Source organism: Heptranchias perlo, chromosome 2 (assembly GCF_035084215.1).
Source record: "Heptranchias perlo isolate sHepPer1 chromosome 2, sHepPer1.hap1, whole genome shotgun sequence".
NCBI classification, from domain to species: Eukaryota; Metazoa; Chordata; class Chondrichthyes; order Hexanchiformes; family Hexanchidae; genus Heptranchias; species Heptranchias perlo.
Genome location: NC_090326.1, coordinates 64,695,418 through 64,717,189, shown reverse-complemented (window position 1 = coordinate 64,717,189; position 21,772 = coordinate 64,695,418). Strand labels below are relative to the sequence as shown.

General features: G+C 42.7%; 1 protein-coding gene across 1 annotated transcript in view; it reads left to right on the top strand.

The window, feature by feature from the left end:
* dnah5 (dynein, axonemal, heavy chain 5) overlaps positions 1–20,037 on the top strand; it is a 227,265-nt gene extending 207,228 nt beyond the window's left edge. The window contains exons 75-78 of the mRNA XM_067995817.1: positions 2,564–2,776; positions 9,353–9,505; positions 17,227–17,461; positions 19,182–20,037. Of these exons, the coding sequence (XP_067851918.1) occupies positions 2,564–2,776; positions 9,353–9,505; positions 17,227–17,461; positions 19,182–19,333 (753 nt within the window). The 3' untranslated portion in view covers positions 19,334–20,037. The remainder of the gene's footprint in view (positions 1–2,563; positions 2,777–9,352; positions 9,506–17,226; positions 17,462–19,181) is intronic.
* Positions 20,038–21,772: the final 1,735 nt, after the last annotated feature.

Here is a 21,772-nt window from a genome sequence, read left to right as displayed (position 1 = left end):
TCATCTTACCTGCACTTACTCACCTCGCCAGTACTCATCCCGGCACTACCACTCAACCCAATCCTCATACAATCTCATGGCTCTATCTCATACTCACCCTCTCATGCATCTCTTTCACAGTCAACCTCACTCAACCTGCCACTACCTGTGCTGCAGCCACAGGACATGCATCACATATGTGCAGTAGGAAGCGTAAGGCAAACATGTCGTGAGTATGAAGGGGATGCACAAGGGTGTTTGAGGGTTTGTCATAGTTTTTACTTATATTTAATTTCTGATCAACTCACGTTACATATTATATTGGCACCATTACTGCCACGTCTTTGCGAATCCTGTCTGGTTTGTGCAATAATGCCCTTTCCTGAGGATCACAATGAAGACCCACACCTGATGCCACCCATTGTGTCACTGCAGAGTGGGTGTAGGTCTATTTGCAGGGCACTTTTGTGCAGACGACTGAGAGACGTCGGCGATGTTCCCGGTGGCACCCTGGAAGGATGCGGAGGAGATGTTGTTGAGGGCAGTGGTGACTTTGACAGCGACGGGTAAGAAGATGGTGCTCGGGCCAGCTTGGAGCAGCTCGGCATGAAGGAGGCTGCAGATGTCCACGACTACAAGTCGAGTGACTCTGAACCTCCGTGTGCACTGCTGCTCAGAGAGTTCCAGGAAGCTGAGCTTCGGTCTGTGGACCCTGTGGCGAGGGTAGTGCCCTCTGTGATGCATCTCACTCTGCGGTTGCCCTCCCTCCTGCTGTGCAGGTGGATGTGTCACAGCACTGTGTTTGGAGCTCCACGTGTCAGAGGTGGCTGGCGTTGCTGTTCGCCCTCCGAGGAGGTCATGACTGCAGCTACGGCGGCCCCCATCCGGAAGATGCACATCTGAGGGGGTCCGCAAGGTAGGTACATGTGTCTGGACACCTGGGTAAGTGTGCAAGTTGGTGAATTTTATTGTTAGGAGGAGGGTGGTGGAGGCCAAACTTTGTCCAAGGTGACAGAGTGGCCTCCTGCAATGAGTGAGGGTCTCCCCACACACCTGTCAAATGGACATTTGCAGCTGCCACAGGCTGATGGCTGCAACACGTCCATTTGAACTGGGAGTGTTTCCCCCAGTACGGGAAACAGTCCCAGTTGTTTGCAAAATCCCACCCCTCCTAAAATATCAGTTGATCAGGTCTGTAAACGACCTGAAATACCATAATGATTGCTTTAAGTGGCACCCCGCTGGCTTTAATTGCCGGCAGGAGTCCCACATGCGGGGGCTGCGTGCGCATGTCAGCGCGTCAGTGGGGAACCCGGAAATGGGGCGTGTTGGAGCCGGGCTCCGGACCCGCCCCGGGAATCCCTGATTTTCGTAGCCCCCCAGAAACGCACCCAGTCGCGGGTGCTAAAATCGAGCCCTATGCCTCTATTAATAAAGCCCAGGATCCCACACACTTTTTTAACAGCCTTCTCAACTTGTCCTGCCACCTTCAAAGATTTGCGTACATACACCCCCTTTAAAATTGTTTATATTGCCTCTTTTCATTCTTCCTACCAAAATGTATCACTTCACACTTCTCTGCATTAAATTTTATCGTAAACAATTTTACAACACCAGGTTATAGTCCAGCAATTTTATTTTAAATTCACAAGCTTTCGGAGGCTTCCTCCTTCCTCAGGTGAATGTTGTTCCACATCGTTCACCTGAGGAAGGAGGAAGCCTCCGAAAGCTTGTGAATTTAAAATAAAATTGCTGGACTATAACTTGGTGTTGTAAAATTGTTTACAATTGTCAACCCCAGTCCATCACCGGCATCTCCACATCATTAAATTTTATCAGCCACCTCTGACATCTCCCAGCTCTGTCTCCAAGATTGCTAGGGTGCCCCAGGCCACTGCTGTTGCCCTTCTCTGCCTTGACTGTTTCCTGTCTCGCAATGACTTGACCTGTACCAACCTCAAACCTGGGGCCCCCCCCTTGCAGTCACAAAAGCCACATTACCAGCCATTGCTGAGAATTGGCTTAAAGTTCAAGTACTTATAAAATCATTGTTGATTTTAAATGTGCTGAAAGTGCTTAAAGAACTTTAAGCATCTTCTGTGACTGCCAGATAGCCTTGGGTCTTGGCAGTCAAGGCTTGAGGTCAGCTCAGGGTCCTTTCATGGTGGAGGAAACATACTGTTGAATATTGGAATCCAGGGCCTCTATAACAGCAGTCTTACACTCATGAGAGATGCTACAATTGGCCTTGGGGCTTCTATCACAGGGGGCTGCACTGCAAGAAATACTTGAATCCCTGCGGCAGCATACTTTGTAAAGCTTTTAAACTGAATTGATTGTTTTGACATGTTTTAATGTTATTAATATTTTGATATTCCATGTTACAACTAGGTGGTTTAACCCATTAGAGCTATTGAGAATTCATCACAGATACCTGCCCTTCTGATCCTTATTATGCGAAGTGTTCAAATGAATCCAGCTCATACCATGTACATTGTGCATGCCTTTTGGAGTTAGTGTCCATTGCTGTTGTATATTGTGCACAATAGATTTTGACAAGCTAACAAGTTGGATTGTTTGCCAGGTGAAAGAAAAGCTGCAGAAGATGGGAGCACTACAACCTATGAATATCTTCCTTCGTCAAGAAATTGACAGAATGCAAAGAGTAATTACTCTGGTGCGAAGTACTCTGATGGACCTGAAGCTTGCGATTGATGGAACTATCATTATGAGTGAAAACCTTAGAGATGCCCTAGACTGCATGTATGACGCTAGAATTCCAGCTTGGTGGAAAAAGGTAATTGTAAAACACTGGGTAGTTATCATAGAATATTACAACACAGAAACAGCCATGCATATGGTGCCTTTCAGTTTCTCAGCACGTCCCAAAGCACTTTATAGCCAATGAATTACTTTTGAAGTGTAGTCACTGTTACGTAGGGTAATGCAGCAGCCAATTTACAGCACAGTAAGGTCCCACAGAAAATTAGATAAATGATCATTAATCTGTTTGTTTTGGTTGAAGATTTAATATTGACCAGGCACCAAGAAACCTTCCTGCTTTTCTTCAAATCGGGCCATGATATTTTTTACATCCAGCTGAACAAGCAGCCAGGGCCTTGGTTTACTGTCTCATTGAAACTCAGCAGTATATTGAAACGTTAGTCTTGATTATGTGCTTAAGTCCTGGAGTGGGACTTGAACCAACAATTTTTTAAACTCAGCAGCAAGAGCTCTACCCACTGAGCCATGGTGATATTTGCCTATATAATTGATTAAACTTATCCATACAATTGTCTTTTATGTCTTTGAATACCTTCAGCAACATTTTTACTCTGAAGAGTTGAGTTTATATTCTTCTCAGAACGATCACTTTGTGAGTTGAAGAGAGCTAATAATGACACCTGTGCCTACAATTCCCAGCATGCCACAGTTTTGAGTGTGTTTACTGTGGAGAATCTCCCAGCATACATCATTATGATTTTCTCAAGTAATTTGTGCAACATGAAATACATCTTTCTTTAGACAACAAGAATAATTGTGCAGCTGTTTTGCTAAATGATTTTAAAACAAACCAGAGCATTAACTTTAGAACCTTTATGAGGTAAATTTCAGCAGGAAAACTACATGGTTGGCTGAGGAAAGAAGAGTTGCTGGCTGAGAGAGGGAGAGATTACTCAACAAAATTCAGTTTAATTTATCACGTAAAATCAATAACAACTTGCATTTATATAGCACCTTTTAACGTAGTAAAATGTCCCAAGGCGTTTCACAGGAACATTATCAAACAAAATTTGACACCGAGCCACATAAGGAAATATTAGGACAGGTGACTTCGTCAAAGAGGTAGGTTTTAAGGAGCGTCTTAAAGGAGGAGAGAGAGGCGGAGAGGTTTATGAAGGGAATTCCAAAGCTTAGGGCCTAGGCAGTGAAAGCACAGTCGCCAATGGTAGAGTGATTAAAATCGGGGATGCGCAAGAAGCTTGGATGGGAGGAGCACAGAGATCTCGGAGGGTTGTAGGGCTGAAGAAGGTTACAGAGATAGAGGGGGCCAGGCCATGGTGGGATTCGAAGACAAGGATAAGAATTTTAAAATTGTGGCATTGCAGGACCGGATGCCAATGTAGGTCAGCGAGCACAGGAGTGATGGGTGAATGGGACTACGTGCGAGTTAGGTTGCAGGCAGCAGAGTTTTGGATGAGCTCAAGTTTATGGAGGGTGGAAGATGGGAGGCCAACCAGGAGAGCATTGGAATAGTCGAGTCCAGAGGTAACAAACACATGGATGAGGGTTTCAGCAGCACGAGCTGAGACGGGCGATGTTACAGAGGTGGAAGTAGGCAGTCTTGGTGATGGAGCAGATATGGGATCGGAAGCTCTTCTCAGGGTCAGATAGGACTCAAGTTGTGACTGGTTTGGTTCAGCCTCAGACAGTGGCCAGGAAGAGAGTTGGAGTCGGTGACTAGGGAACGGAATTTGTGGCGGGGACTGAAGACAATGACTTCAGTCTTCGCAATATTTAATTGGAGGAAATTTTTGCTCATCCAATACTTGATGTTAGGCAAGCTGCGCGACAAATCAGAGGCAGTGGAGGGGTCGAGAGAGGTGGTGGTGAGGTGTGGTTGGGTGTCAGCATATATGTGGAACCTGACGTCGTGTTTTCAGATGATGTTGCCGAGGGGCAGCATGTAGATGAGAAATAGAAGGGGGCCAAGGATAGATCCTTGGGGGACTCCAGAGGTATCAGTGTGGGAGTAGGAAGAGAAGCTATTCCAGGTCATTCTCTGGTTACGACTGGATAGATAGGAATGGATCCAGGCGAGGGCAGTCCCACCTAGCTGGCCGATGGAGGAGAAGCGTTGGAGGAGGATTGTGTGGTCAACCATGTCAAAGAATGTTCATTATCTGTTCTTTACAAATCCATGCTGAGTATCCTTGAGTAGACCATGCGTTTCTAAGTCTTCACCAATCATCCAGTGTTACAGACTCTTGAAATTTACCCAAAACAGAGATGAGATTAATAAGATCTATAAATTCTGTCTTTTTGCCACCCATCAGACCTATGACACAATTATTGTTTCCAAAGACTTTTGGAAAATTATGTTTGCACTTTTTGCTATCTCCTCCCCAACTTCATTCAGGGAAAATAGCTAAAATCTCAGTTGTAGAAGATACTTTTCTCACAGTTTGTCAGTTTCTCCCCTTATGGGCACTTTAATTTTAATCAACAGGATGTTTTAAAATGCTTGTATTCTGCCTGTCAGCCTGGTTACCATAGAAGGAAGTTTCCAGCTGGTTGCTGTAACAGCTGGTCATACATTTGCCAAGCATTTAACTCATTGGCACTAATTAAAATCAGAATTTGAATTAAATTGTCAGTAAACAAAGCAAGTGCAAACAGCTGTTACAGTAACCAGCTGGAAACTTCCTCCTCTCTCTAGTAAGTTGAGAGACAGAACACCAGCACATCAAAACATAATGCTGATTGAAATTAAAATGTCATGGTATTACTGCAATACGAAAGGCGTACTGCATTGTCGGCGTTGCAGTATTTTAGATGAGATGTTAAACTGAGGCCATATCCGCCCTCTCTAGTGACCACCGCAAAGGATTCCATAGCACTATTTGAACAAGTTAGGGAGTTCTCCCATTGTACTGGCCAACATATATCCTGCAACCAACACCATCCAAAACAGACAAATTAGTCATTCACCTATGTTGTGGAATCTTGCTGTGCGCAAGCTGGCTGCCATGTTTGCCTGCAAAACAACAGTGACATAGTTCAAAAGGTACTTAATTTGCTTTAAAGTCCTTTGAGACCTACATAGGACATAGCTGCTATGTGAATACAATTTCTTTCTTCTTTCTGTCATTATCAAATATTGTATCCTCTAAATTATATGAGTAATGGCATAGGAGATCTGCTATAATAATAATTTTTATGTTTGGATTAAAAGCTTCACCTTAAACGGACCAAACACCTCATCAAAATGTTTGTAATGTCCAGTCATTAAGGGGAAGCACTTCATAGAATGATACAGGACAGATGGAGGCCATTCGGTCCACTGTGCCTGTGCCAGCTCTTTGAAAGAGCTATCCAATTATTCCCACACCCATGTTCTTTCCCTATGGCCCTGCAAATTTTTCTCCTTCAAGTATTTTTCAAATTCACTTTTGAAAGTTACTATTGAATCTACTTCCACCACCCTTTCAGGCAGTGCATTCCAGATCATAACCACTCACTGCGTAATTTTTTTTCCCCCCTCATGTCGCCCCTAGTTCTTTTGCCAATTACTTAAAATCTGTGTCCTCTGGTTACCAACCCTTCTGCCACTGGATACAGTTTCTCCTTATTTACTCCATAAAAACCCCTCATGATTTTGAACACTTCTACCAAATCTCCGCTTCACCTTTTCTGCTCGATGAGCAACCCCAGTTTCTCCAGTCTCTCCATGTAATTGAAGTCCTTCATCCCTGGTACCATTCTAGTAAATCTCTTCTGCACCCACTCTAAGGCCTTGACATCCTTCCTAAAGTGTGGGGCCCAGAATTGAACAAAATACTCCAGCTGGGGCCTAACCAGTGTTTGATAAAGCTTCAACATAACTTCCTTGCTTTTGTACTCTATGCCTCTATTAATAAAGCTCAGGATCCCTTATGCCTTTTTAAACAGCCTTCTCAATTTGTCCTGCACCTTCAAAAACTTGTGTATGTGCACCCCCAGGTCTCTCTGTTCCTGCACTCCCTTTAAAATTGTATCATTTAGTTTATATTGCCTCTCCTTGTTCTTCCTACCAAAATGCATCACTTTACACTTCTCTGCATTAAATTTCATCTGCCACTTGGCTGCCCATTTCATCAGTCTGTTTATGTCCTCCTGAAGTCTGTTATTATCTCCTCACTGTTTACTACATTTTCAAGTTTCATGTCATGTGCAAATTTTGAAATTATGCCCTGTACACCCAAGTCCAGGTCATTAATAGAAATCAAAAAGAGCAGTGGTCCCAACACTGACCCCTGGGTGACACCATTGCACACTTCCCTCCAGTCTGAAAAACAGCTGTTCACGACTACTCTCTGCTTTCTGTACCTTAGCTAATTTCGTATCCACACAGCAACTACCCCACTAATCCCATGGGCTTCAATTTTGCTGACGAGTCTATTATGTAGTACTTCATCAAATGCCTCTTGAAAGTCCATAAACACAACATAAACCAGACTACCTTCATCAACCCTCTCCATTACTTCATCAAAAGAACGCAATCAAGTTAGTCAAACACAATTTGCCTTTAACAAATCCATGCTGGCTTTCATTTGTTAACCCATTTTTTCCCCCAAGTGTCAATTAATTTTGTCCCGGATTATTGTCTCTAAAAGTTTCCGCATCCCCGACGTTAGGCTGACTGACCTGTAATTGCCGGGATTATCCTTCTCCCCTTCTTTGAACAGGGGTGTAACATTTGCAATCCTCCAGTCCTCTGGCATCATTCCCACATCTAAGGCAGATTGAAAGATTGTGCCTGGAGCCTCTGCAATTTCCACCCTTACTTCCCTCAGTAACCTAAGATGCATCCCATCTAGACCAGGTGACTTTTCTACTTTGCCAACCTTTTTAGTACCTCCTCTTTATCTATTTTTATCCTATGCAATTTTTCTAATACCTCCTCCTTTACTGTGACATTGGCAGCTTCCTCCTCTTTAGTGAAGCCAGATTTAGTACCACAGCCATACCCTCTGCCTCCATGAGATCTCCTTTTTGGTCCCACTTTTCCTTTGACTACCCTTTTACTATTTATATATTTATAAAAGACTATTGGGTTCCCTTTTATGTTACCCACTAATCTATTATTACACACTCTTTGCCTCTCATTTCCTTTTTCAGTTCTCCCCCTTTATTTTTTGTATTCAACTTGGTTCTCTACTAAATTTTGAACCTGACATTTATTGTAAACCTCCTTTTTCTGTTTCATTTTAATCTCTATATCTTTAGTCATCCAGGGAGCTCTAGCTTTGGATGCCCTTCCTTTTCCCCTTCCTGGGAATGTGTCTAGTCTATAACTGAACTATCTCCTCTTTGAAGGCCTCCCATTGCTCATTTACTGTTTCACCTGCCAATCTTTGATTCCAATCCACCTGGGCCAGACCCCTTTTCAACTCACTGAAATTGGCCCTCCTCCAATTGAGTATTTTAACATTTGATTTTTCTTTGTCCTTTTCGATAGCTATTCTAGACCTAATGATTATGATCACTATTTCCCAAATGCTCCCCCACTGAAACATGCTCTATTTGTCCCATTTCATTCCCCAGAACTAGATCCAGCATTGCTTCCTTCCTCGATGGGCTAAAGACATACAGATCAAAAAAAGTTCTCTTGTACACATTTCAGGAATTCCTCCCCCGCTTTGCCCTTTACACTTATTTTCCCAGTCTATATTAGGATAATTGAAGTCCCCCATTATCACTACTCTATAGTTCTTGCATCTTTCTGCAATTTCCCTGCAAATTTGCTCCTCTATCTCTTTCCCACTATAGATTCTGTCTATGAGCCCTCAAGTACATCATCCCTTTCTAATGCTGTAACAATATTTTTGATCAATATTGTCACCCCCTACTTTTATTCCTTCCCTATCTTTCCTGAATACATAATAGAAAATGCTGGAAAAGCTTAGCAAGTGATGCAGTATTTGTGGAGAAAGAAACAGAGTTAACGTTTCAGGTCATTCACCACAGACGCTGCCTCACTTGCTGAGCTTTTCCAGCATTTTCTGTTTTTATTTCAGGTTTCCAGCATCCACAGTATTTTGCTTTTGATTTCCTGAATACATTGTAGCCAGGAATGTTAAGTGCCCATTCCTCCCCTTGTTTGAACTAGGTCTCCATTATTGCCACCATATCATAATCCCACATGGCTACTTGTGTCTGCAGCTCACAAACCTTATTTACCACGCTCCATGCATTTATACACTTGCACTCCAAACCCATCTTTGTTTACCTTACATTTCCCCCCTCTGTCTGATCCCTCCTATTTCTGAACTACTCTTAATTCTAATTAATCCTTATCAAGTCATCTTGTTGGGATCAACCTTCTCTTCACCCAATCCCATTGTCTGTGGGTGTTATTAAAATGGAAATAAAGGTGAACACAATGTGCAAATTGTCTCCTAATTAGGAATCCAATTAGCAGAGCATACTGGTGCTATTAGGATTCTATTCCGGACCTACATCTATTGCTTAGTAACAAGGCATAAATTGTCATTCGCTGTGCTTCAAATAATGTGATTTACGTCTGTATGATGGTTGATAGTGTCTGTTTATTTCAGAGGAAGGTGAGTATTAGTTTAGTTAGTAATGAGAAAGTTGTTTTGTTCTCCAGACATCCTGGGAATCAAGCACACTTGGCTTTTGGTTTACTGAACTATTGGAGAGAAATCGTCAATTCCATTCCTGGATTTTTGAAGGGCGACCAAACTGCTTCTGGATGACTGGCTTTTTTAACCCACAGGGATTTTTAACAGCAATGAGACAGGTAATGCTAATCTTCTAGTATCAAGTATATTGGTGAGGTTTTGTATAATCAACATTGACCTCTGCTTCTAATTAATATTTTTTAAAGGTTGCACAGGTGAAACTATCTACCATGCTACTTTAAATTCAACCATACTTCTCAAAAATAACACATTCTGATTGCCTGTTAGTTCTTTGTTTAAAACTAATTGAGATTATCGTGTTGAAATTTCTAGTCAGGGCAACTAAAGACCTTGCTAAACTAGTTCACATGAATTGATTTGAATTATTATCCATTGGAATTTCGAAAAGGCTACTTTCGCACAATACCTCCACTTTATTTCATTTTTTTTCCAGTCCTCTACACATAAACTATACTGCTCCCAACAAATGTACATGAACATGGAAGAATACACAGGTCACACTGGAAGTCACTTTTGCACTTAGTTCATGGTTAAAACACTACAGATCCAAATTATATGCTGAATTTATCAATTAGATGCTCAAACTGGCAAGGGATCAATTGTACAAACATTTACATAGGAAAAGGAATAGGCCATTCAGACCCTCGAGCCTTATCCATCATTCAGTTAGATCATGGCTGATCTGTACCTCAGCTCCGTTTACCTGCCTTTGCTCTATTACCCTTGCACATCAAAAATCTATCGATCTCAATCTTGAACATTTCAATTGTCCAAATATCCACAGCCTTTTGGGGGAGAGAGTTGCAGATTTCCACTGCGCTTTGTGTGAAAAAGTGCTAAGTATTTTCCTCAACATCACTATTCTTCTTTTAATCTAAATGCTTATCCCTACTAGAAGCAACTAAATTACTTATGTAATTAAAAGTCTCATGTAATGCAAGGTAAATCAGGGAGGTTCTTTTACACAAGTGCGCTCCAATCCGTCCAGTTGTCCAATATCAGCTGCACCCGGCAATTCAGTGTACCTGGGCACAGACCCAAGAAAATCTCCCCTAAATTTTCATAGTAATCAACAGGAAATTGTTTCTCAACAAACCTCCAGTAGTAATATTGCAATTGTTAATTTTGTAGTGCAAATATCATTGCACAAGGACCATAAAGTACACTGATAGCTGGTGCTCAAGCCAACAACTACTACTGGTACCAAAGTTATAATGTATATCCAATAAAAGGGTGCACCCAATTGCTTACATGGTCTGGGTATTGTATTATAATTTCATCAGTATTTGTTAGGGTTCTATGAGATCATATTGTAAAATATAGCTGTTAAATATTGTTGTTGTTATAATGCCAAGAGTGGGGCTGTTCACTGATTTTACAGTGTTCAGCTCTATTCATAATTGCTCTGATAATGGAGCAACGCATGCCAGCCCACAGCAGGACCTGAACAACACCAAGACTTGGGCTGACAAGTGGCAGGTAACATTTGCACCACGTAAGTGCCAGGCAATGACTATTTACAACAAGAAAAGTTGTACCCACCTCCCTCTAACCTTCAGCAATGCCACCATCACCATGTCCCTCACCATCAGCATCCTGGAGGTCACCACTGACCAGAAGCTTAACTGGACCAATCATATTAACACTGTGGCTATAAAAGCTGGCAGAGGCTGGGTACTCTGCGACAGGTGGGTCAAATCCTGATCCCTTAATACCACTCCACCATTTACAAGGCTTGCCAGGAGCGTGATGGAATACCCACCGCTTGTCTGGATGGGTGCAGATGTAACAACACTCAAGAAGCTTGACACCCTCCAAAGAAAGTAGTCCATTTGATCAGTACCCAAGTCACTGAACGCAATGGGGGTTAAATTCGATAACCCCTAAATCCGGGCGCGGGGGTCACAGTACGTGATTAACCCGAGCCCGGTCGTTGAGATGCAGGTAGCACGTGAGATTCGTGCTGCCTGGTCATTTACTTGATTCTGGCGCGAGCAGCCAGGCCTATCTGCTCTGTTGAGTGACTTCTCACCAGCAGGAGGCCCCGATATCGCGTGAGTGCCTCACACCTCTTACAAGCAGCCTGCACCTCTTATGTGCAAAATATAAGATACGGAGTCTGAATGGAGATCAGATATCGCACATGTAAAATAATGATGCAGAGCCCGTCGCTATGTTTACAAACTGATGAGTTATGTTAAAACATTGAATAAAAGTCGTGCACTACTAAATCCCACATCTTCCAATCTGCACGCCAGACCTCAGCAATCTGCCGATCTGTGTTTGTACCAGGCCTGCGAGAGTGCGTGCATCAAGGTTCTCTGCTGATGCACTAAAGGCCTTGGCATAAGAGGTGGACAGAAGGAGGGGCATCCTATATCTGTGGGGGGGGGGCAAGAGGCCCTCCAGACACATGCTCGAGGCAGATGGGGACAAAGTCAACGCCAGGCGCATAGCACCACAAACATGGATGCAGTGCAGGAAGAAGTTCAGTGCTTTGACACGAGTGGTCAAGATGAGTGAGGTCAACTATCAAGTATCAAGTGGCATCTCCTACCAACTGCACCATTAGCCCCATCCACTGCTCCACGCACTACATCACCCACCTACCAACAAACTCTTTCAATCAGTACTCAACTCTTCCAATCAGATGCTTCATCTTACCCTCATACATTACCACTGTTTCAAGCCGCCCACCCACAACTCACAGGTCTCACACACTGGCAGCTATTCAACCATGACAGGCACATCACCCATATACACGTCCCGCTTTCTTGCAGGAGAACGCGGCGCATAACAGAAGGCACCAAGTGGCAGTGGCATTTAGCCCTTCGAGCCTGATCCGTCATTCAATGAGATCATGCTTGATCTGTGACCTAACTCCATGGGCCTTAACTCCATATCCCTTAATACCTTTGGTTAACAAAAATCTATCAATCTCAGATTTAAAATTAACAATTGAGCTAGCATCAACTGCTGTTTGCAGAAGAGCGTTCAAAACTTCTACTACCCTTTGCACGTAAAAGTGTTTCCTAACTTCACTCCTGCAAGTCCTGGCTCTAAATTTTAGGCTATGTCCCCTAGTCCTAGTATTCAAGTATAGAAGACCTCCAAGAACAGGTACAAATGCATCAGTAGCCAGAAGCAATAATCCAGCCACTAACCTGTAAATCCTGCACAATCCCTTTAAATAGCACTGATCGGGTGTCCTCCAGGCTCTCAAAGACATGTTCAGCTGTTTGTAGTTAAAACTGTGCATTGGCTAGAGTGTTGAATGCCAAAATGGTATCTATCCCTTTAAATCAGCATTGTACACTGATCTAACACATATTCTCCTTACTTTACATGGTGCTAGCGTTCATTATCTGCGCGTGCGCAAATGCTTTACCAAGATGGCGTCCGCGCACGTCACACTAGAAGCTTGCGCGTGCATTCCGGATGCCATTTTGGGTCCTTAGGAGGCCGCGTAACGCCTACAAAATGAGTGCAACGCGGCTGAATCTATCGCCCGCTATCTGCACCCTCCACCACTGGTGCACTGTGGCCTCAGCATTTACCAACTACATGATGAACTGCAGCAACCCGCCACACTTACTTAGACAGCACCTCCCAGCTCTGTGATCCCTCGCACCAAGCAGAAATTACATAGGAACACCATCACCAGCGAGTTCCCCTCCAAGTCACAAACTATCCTGATTTGGACATACGTTCCTTCATCACTGTTAGGTCAAAATCTTGGAATTCCCTAGCCTAAAACCATTGTGGGAGCACCAGCACCACAAGGACTGCAGCAATTCAAGGAGGCAGCTGTTTCTTAAATTTCAAAATATACGTTAGTTCATAGAACTTAAAGATGCACACAGTTCAATGTAAGTATCACAATTCCAAACCAGTACAATTCAAACTAATACGTTACAGATCGTTCACAAAGCGATCTCAATATTACAGTTCAAACACAGTATCTCTTAGGACTCATGGTGTACAATACAAGGTGAGGTGGCCTTACACGGTGACCTTTCCCCTTCGGGCCTTTGCGTAGGTCGCACTTTGCTTCAGTGCATCCCGCACTATGTACTCCTTGGCCTTGGAGTGTGCCAGTCGGCAACACTCTGTCCTGGACAGTTCCTTCAGCTGGAAGACCAGCAGGTTTTGGGCAGACCAAATGGCCTCCTTCACCGAGTTGATGGTCTTCCAGCCGCAGGTGATGCAGTTCGAGGAGAAGGCCCATCATTATCACCTCCTCAGTGCATCTAAGGATGGGCTTTTAAGGGATTTTGTCTTCATTAACCCACTCCTGTGCATTCCACATATAGATTACTCTTTGTATGAAGATTTCCTGATATCAGGCCTTAATTTGCCTTTCACCAATTTGATTCTGTGCCACCTTATCCTACATCATAGATTTAGTTGATGTAGTGTTCTTGATTTACCTTTTCTATACCATTCAATGGAGTGAGCCTTGGCTCAGTGGTAGAATGCCCAGTCAGAAGGTTATGAGTTCATGCCGCACTCCAGACTGCCCCATTGAGCAGAGACAAGAGTTGCTGTCTCTGAATATTGGGTTGACATCCAGCGGGGTACTCGCATCTGATGGGAGCGGAGTGGCGACCCCCCCATTGCATCTAGCCAGTCCCCCCTAGTCAGACTAACTACCTGTCCACATAAAAGATGGATCTTCGTTACGGAAACATCCACAGCATAATCTGCTGGATGTAAAAACAATGTAAGAAATGGGTTGCCTCGTGTCACTAGGCATAGAAGAGAAGAATATACCATTAACTATCTTGTATACCTCCATAAGGTTTCTTCTTAGTCCACATCCTTTCAAGACTGAAAAGTTTCTCAAGTTTCTCTATTTTCTTCTCATTACTCAGTCCACTGATAATAGGGTTCAGCCTTGTGGCTCTTCCATGCACTGTCCCCGTTGCTTCAATGTCTCCCCTGGCTCTCAGTGATCAAAAGGTTTCTGGTTCATTCCTTGGACTATGCTGAGTTAGTTGATCTCAGCCATGATGACAACTCAGTGGTACAATTGACATAGCTACAAACTTATAGCAGAGGTAAAATTCAACTTCAGCAGGGGTTATAGCATAACTTCTGCCCCCTTGTACTCTAGTCCTCTAGATATAAAGGCCAACATTCCATTTGCCTTCTTGATTATTTTCTGCACCTGTGCCTAACTATAATCTTTCAAAGTTCTCTAGATTCAGGAACTGTCCCTCTAGATTGGAAAATTGCACATGTCACTCCGCTTTTTAAGAAAGGAGAAAGAGGGAAACCGGGGAATTATAGACCAGTTAGCCTAACATCTGTTGTGGGGAAATTGCTGGAGTCTATAATTAAGGATAGGGTGATTGAACACCTTGAGAATTTTCAGTTAATCAGAGAGAGCCAGCATGGATTTGTGAAAGGTAGGTCGTGCCTGACAAACCTGATTGAATTTTTTGAAGAGGTGACTAAAGTAGTGGCCAGGGGAGTGTCAATGGATGTTATTTATATGGACTTCCAGAAGGCATTTGATAAGGTCCCACATAAGAGACTGTTAGCTAAGATAGAAGCTCATGAAATCGAGCGAAAAGTACGGACTTGGTTAGGAAGTTGGCTGAGCGAAAGGCGACGGAGAGTAGGGATAATGGGAAGGTACTCACATTGGCAGGATGTGACTAGTGGAGTCCCGCAGGAATCTGTCTTGGGGCCTCAATTATTCACAATATTTATTAACGACTTAGATGAAGGCATAGAAAGTCTCATATCTAAGTTTGCCGATGACACAAAGATTGGTGGCATTGTAAGCAGTGTAGATGAAAACATAAAATAACAAAGCGATATTGATAGATTAGGTGAATGGGCAAAACTGTGGCAAATGGAATTCAATGTAGACAAATGTGAGGTCATCCACTTTGGATCAAAAAAGGATAGAACAGGGTACTTTCTAAATTGTAAAAAGTTAAAAACAGTGGATGTCCAAAGGGACTCAGGGGTTCAGGTACATAGATCATTGAAGTGTCACGAACAGGTGCAGAAAATAATCAAGAAGGCAAATGGAATGTTGGCCTTTATATCTCGAGTACTGGAGTACAAGGGGGCAGAAGTTATGCTGCAGCTATACAAAACCCTGGTTAGACCGCACCTGGAGTACTGTGAGCAGTCCTGGGCACCGCACCTTCGGAAGGACATATTGGCCTTGGAGGGAGTGCAGCGTAGGTTTACTAGAATGATACCTGGACTTCAAGGGTTAAGTTATGAGGAGAGATTACACAAATTGGGGTTGTATTCTGTAGAGTTTCGAAGGTCAAGGGGTGATCTGATCGAAGTTTATAAGATATTAAGGGGAACAGATAGGGTGGATAGAGAGAAACTATTTCCGCTGATTGGGGAGTTTAGGAGTAGGGGGCACAGTCTAAAAATTAGAGCCAGACCTTTCAGGAGCAAGATTAGAAAACATTTCTACACACAAAGGGTTGTAGAAGTTTGGAACTCTCTTCCACAAACGGCAATTGATACTAGCTCAATTGCTAAATTTAAATCTGAGATAGATAGCTTTTTGGCAACCAAAGGTATTAAGGGATATGGGCCAAAGGCAGGTATATGGAGCTAGATCACAGATCAGCCATGATCTTATCAAATGGCGGAGCAGGCACGAGGGGCTGAATGGCCTACTCCTGTTCCTATGTTCCTATGGGTGCAAAACGGGCGGTAGCGGATTGGCTGTCCGTTATACACCCTGCCCGATTTCCTTTCCACTGGCGTCAAGATGTGTTTTACCAATATAAATTTAATGTTGTACGGCTAATATTTCTGCTTTGCTGTTGCGCATGAAAGGAAGCAGTGGTGATTGTTAGTTGAAACACGTCTTCAAGAACAGTTAACGTGCCAGAGGCTTTTGGTTCCTCACAGAAGTTCTTTCATAATATTCCCTTGAGAAGCAGTTAGCAATGAATTCAGCCAGTCTGAGCAAAATAATTAAGCTAAATCTGAAGAATTGAATCTTTAAATCTCTGAGGAACACTTTGTTCATCAATTCTTTCAAGCTTCAGAAAGTAAGTTGCAATATTATGTTTACGTGCACAGCAGGCACTGGTATCAGTAATCTCACACACAATTAAATGTGTAATTTTGCATAACATTTCAGATGCACAAGGAATTCTACTTTAAATTGAAACATTCAGAGGCATTCGACCTCCTGAAGATATCACCACCATATTAATATAATTAAATAATTTAGATTAATATTGACAGAGTATCCTCCTGTACATTGACTTGAATGACCTGAAACATTAACCAAGATATCATGGAGAAATGCAATGTTTAAGTGTGAACATATCAATATTTAAGAAAAGGTTAGCTAGGTCGTTGAAGAAAAGGGGGTAAAGGGATATGGGAACAGGGCGGCGGGCACATGGGATTAGGACTGCTGTTCGTTTGGAGGAGAAACACCAACACAGACTGGTTGGGCCGAACAGCCTGTATCCGTGTTGTAAATTTTATGTAATTCTATGTAAGTGTGTGAAATATTAATCTATACTTCACCTCTCATAATCTCATCATTTACATGTAATTATTGTGTAGGTTATTCTCACTAATGAGGTATTGGTAAGTGTGTCATACATGCTTGTTACATATACTATCAATTAAATAATAGTGTATTTGGTATTTTGTTGCCAAAGCCAGATAAAATGCTTTATGAAGTCATAAGAAAGCAACTGTGATGGAGATTTTACTGTGACATCATAAAAAGCATGATGATGAAATATCAATTTATACTTCATTAATAAAACTCATCACTTGTGATGATGCCTGTTTAATTTTTACTTAACAGGAAGTTACTCGTGCTCACAAAGGTTGGGCACTGGATAGTGTAGTTATGTGCAATGAAGTCAGCAAATGGATGAAAGATGACATCACCGCACCTCCTTCAGAGGGGGTCTACGTGTACGGGCTGTACCTGGAAGGAGCTGGATGGGATAGGCGAAATTCAAAGCTCATTGAGTCCAAGCCCAAAGTGCTATTTGAGTTGTTGCCAGTCATACATATCTCTGCTCAGAATAACCTGAGTAAGTATGCAATATATTTACAAATTTTTTAAGTAAATAAGAGCTGAAGTTAAAAAAATTAACCATGTCTTAGTGTATACCTAATAGATGTCGAAAAGTATAATTTGTTCCCTGGTCCAACGTGGTGTTTTGGGATTTTAGAGCAGTTTAAACTATGCCGAAGACAATAGGTAACAAACACATTTGAACTTACCAATTGTTATCCTGGCTGATACATATATCTCTGAGATCAATATAAAAATTATTTGCTGGAATAAATTATGAATTTTGACACATGCTTGCAGATTAATGAGAATATAGACAGCATTGTATGCAGCTTGCCCATTTGATTAATGGTAAACCCATCTCACACACTTTTCAATACCCCTTTTTCTGCATGCAGTTCTCTTTTCTGTGCATGTGAAAGGCAAACAGTCTCCTGCTTGTTATAAATTAGTAGTTCAGAAATAACAGCTTACTGTTGGTAAGGTTTCTTCTCTCCAAGGTTATGGGGTCCATCACTAAGTTGCTTTTTTTTTGGCATACCTCTTCCAGCCCTACAAGCCTCTGAAATCTCTACGCTCATCCAATTCTTGCCTTTTGCGCGTCCCCAATTTTAACTGCTCTACCACTGGTGGCCGTGCCTTCAGCTGCCTAGCCCCTAAACTCTGGAATTCCCTCCCTAAACCTCTCCGCCTACCTTTCCTCCTTTTAAGATGCTCCTTAAAACCTGCCTCTTTGACCAAGCTTTTGGTCTTCTGTCCTAATAGGTCCCTATGTGGCTTGGTGTCAAATTTTGTTTAATGACGCTCCTGTGAAGCACCTTGGGACATTTTACTACATTAAAGGTGCTATATAAATGCAAGTTGTTGTTGTTATTTGCACCTCTGCAATATTGCCTGCCTCCACCACTATCTCAACCCCTCTGCCAACAAAACCCTTATCAGTGCCTTTATCATCCCCAGATTTCACTACTCCAGAGCTCTTCTTGCTGGCTACTCATGCTTCACCCTCCATAAACTCCAATTTATCCAAAATTTTGCTGTATATATCCTGTTCCACACCAAGCCCCAATTTCCATCACCCCCATTTTCATCTTCTTACACTGACACCCCATCCCCCAACATATCACATTTACAGACCTTGTCTTTGTCTATTAATTCCTCCGTGTTCTTGCCTCACCGTGTTCTTGCCTCAAATTTATATTCCTCTTGAACACTCCATTCCCCTTTCCTCTAACTCTGGCCTTCTGTGCATGCTTTTGTCTCTTTGCCCATCATTGATGGCACAGCGTTAAGCTATCTCAGTCTCACATTTTGGAACCCCCTACCTAAACCTCTCCACTTCTCTCTTCACCTTTAAAACCTCCAAGACCCATTTCTTTGACCAAGCTTTTGATCACTCTTCCATCTTAGCGTACACTTTCCTTATACCTATTTGTGAAGCACCTTTAGATGTTCCTTACGTTCAAGGTGCTTTGAAAATTCAAGTTGTTGAACTGAGAAAATTATTTCCTTTATATTTATAATGTGTACTTTCTATTTTATACCTCTTAAATAGTCTGAGATTTAAATTTAGAATGAGGGGTTTGGAATATCTAATTTCTAAGCAACATTTTCTTGATTAAGAGTAAGTCTGCTGAATTCTTTAATATCCACTTCTAAAGATCCCGCGTATTACATATGCACAGCTTAAATTTACCCAATTCCTAATGATGCCATGTTTGTTCCCTGTCTTCAAGATGCAAAAGATCCCCGGTTATATTCATGCCCAATCTACAAAAAGCCGGTCAGAACTGACCTAAACTACACAGCTGCAGTGGTCCTCCGAACAGTTCAGTCCCCGGAGCATTGGATCTTGCGTGGAGTAGCACTTCTTTGTGATGTCAAGTAAACAGGATTGAGCAGTAACTGGGAAAATCATTCCATCGCCCTTTTTGGCATGTGGGCATTAATATTTAGTTTACATACCAACCTTTCAGCTTTACAGGAAATTAATTTTAAAATGTCTGGTTAATATACAGGAAAGAATGGATAATGTAATTTCTAGACTGCGATTGAAGATTTTTGTCTGATTTAAAGTGATAATGGATATTTATTGATTAAAATTTCTGTAATTTAATTGTTTCATTTTGACTAAGAATGTATCTTGCATTATCTGATGTATTAGTTTTTGCCCAGATTCATGTACAAGAGTAGAAAAACATTTTATTCTACTGTTAATGATAGCTATTTTCATTTCAGTTTACCTTTATGTGCACAAAGCTGATTTTTTTTTATAAGACATGCAGAAAAAATATTCAAAGCTAAGCAGTTTTCAAGCTTACATATCTTAGGGCACTGATATATTCTTAAAGATGTATTTTGTAATAGGTGCTTAATGTCTGTTACCATACTTACTTCAAGTTGTCTTGTACCAGAATTGTCAGCAAGTTTTATAAAAATATTGCAAAACCCTCAGATTCAGCAGGTGGTATCACAGATAGCCTATTTGTAACTACACACCTATGTCACATCTTTTGTATTATAAAAGTTTCGAGAGGGCCTATTCAAAGTGTCAAAAATATTACTTCAAAGTGTAAAAAGTATTTTTTAAAAAGCCAACGGCAGTCATTTGGTGCTGTTTCTTTCTGACCTGGAGCTGGAAACTTCTCCGAGTCTGTAACATCACTCATTAAACACCAGTTAAGCTTAGAGGGGGCTAAATTGGGCTGTGGCGCTACACGCACTCCTAAACACTGAAAATGGCGTCTGAGATGCGCGCACACTTTTGGTGGACATGCGCAGGACGCCATATTGGTAAAGGCATTATCGCACGCGCACTTAACGAACACCAGCAGCGTGTAAAGTAGGGAGATTATGCGGTAGTGTGCAACACTGATTTAAAGGGACAGATGTGATTTTGGAACTCTATGCTCCAGCCAAAGCAGTTAACCTTGCACAGCTGAACAGGTCTTAAATGGCACGGAGGACCCCCCCACCAGCGCTATTTAAAGGAATCCTGCAGGTGTTACAGGTTCATTGCTGCATTATTGCTTCTGGCTGCTGATGCATTTGTACCTGTTTTTGGAGGTCTCTTATACTTGAATACTGGGACAAGGGGACATAGCCTAAAATTTGGAGCCAGGACTTTCAGGGTTGAAGTTAGGAACCGCTTCTACATGGAAAGGGTGGTAGAAGTTTGGAACTTTCTTCTGCAAACGGCAGTTGATGCTAGCTCAATTGTTAATTTTAAATCTGAGATTGATAGATTTTTGTTAATCATATTTATTAAGGGATACGGGGCTATGGAGGTAGGTCACAGATCAGCCATGATCTCATTTTTAATGGTGGAACAAGCTCGAGGGGCTAAATGGCCTACTCCTGTTCCTATAATAAAGTTTCAATACTCTACAGGGAGTGGGCTGGCTAGCTGACAGGCAACAGCAAGGTCACTGGCGGAGTGGCAGGGATGGGACAGGAATGCTGTCATCCTGAGAGAGGACAGCAGGTTCATGTTCCATGGAACCACTGCCACTTGCTGCCTCCTAATATGCGCCACCTTCTGCTGCAAGAAAGCGGGACGTGTGTTGGTGAGTGTCCTACAAGATGTTTGGGTGATGTGGCTGTCATGGTTGCATAGCTGCCAGTGTGTGTAACCTGTGAGTTGTGCGTGAGCGGCTTGCAACAGTGGTAATGTGTGAAGGTGAAATGAAGCATCTGATTGGAAGACTTGAGTACTGATTGAAAGAGTTTGTTGGTATGTGGGTGATGGTGGATGTAGCGCGTGGAGCAGTGGATGAGGCTAGTGGTGCATTTGGTAGGAGATGCCACTTGAAACTTGAACGCAAGCACCTTGTGTCAAATCATTGAACTTCTTCCTGCACTGCATTCATGTTCGTGGTGCGATACTCCTGGCATTGAACTTATCCCCTACTGCCTCCCACTGCCTCGGGAGCATATGTCTGGAAGGCCTCTTGCCCTCCTGCGGATACAGGATGCCCCTACTTCTTTTTTTTTTTTTTTATTCGTTCACGGGATGTGGGCTTCGCTGGCAAGGCCGGCATTTATTGCCCATCCCTAATTGCCCTTGAGAAGGTGGTGGTGAGCCGCCTTCTTGAACCGCTGCAGTCCGTGTGGTGACGGTTCTCCCACAGTGCTGTTAGGAAGGGAGTTCCAGGATTTTGACCCAGCGACAATGAAGGAACGGCGATATATTTCCAAGTCGGGATGGTGTGTGACTTGGAGGGGAACGTGCAGGTGGTGTTGTTCCCATGTGCCTGCTGCCCTTGTCCTTCTAGGTGGTAGAGGTCGCGGGTTTGGGAGGTGCTGTCGAAGAAGCCTTGGCGAGTTG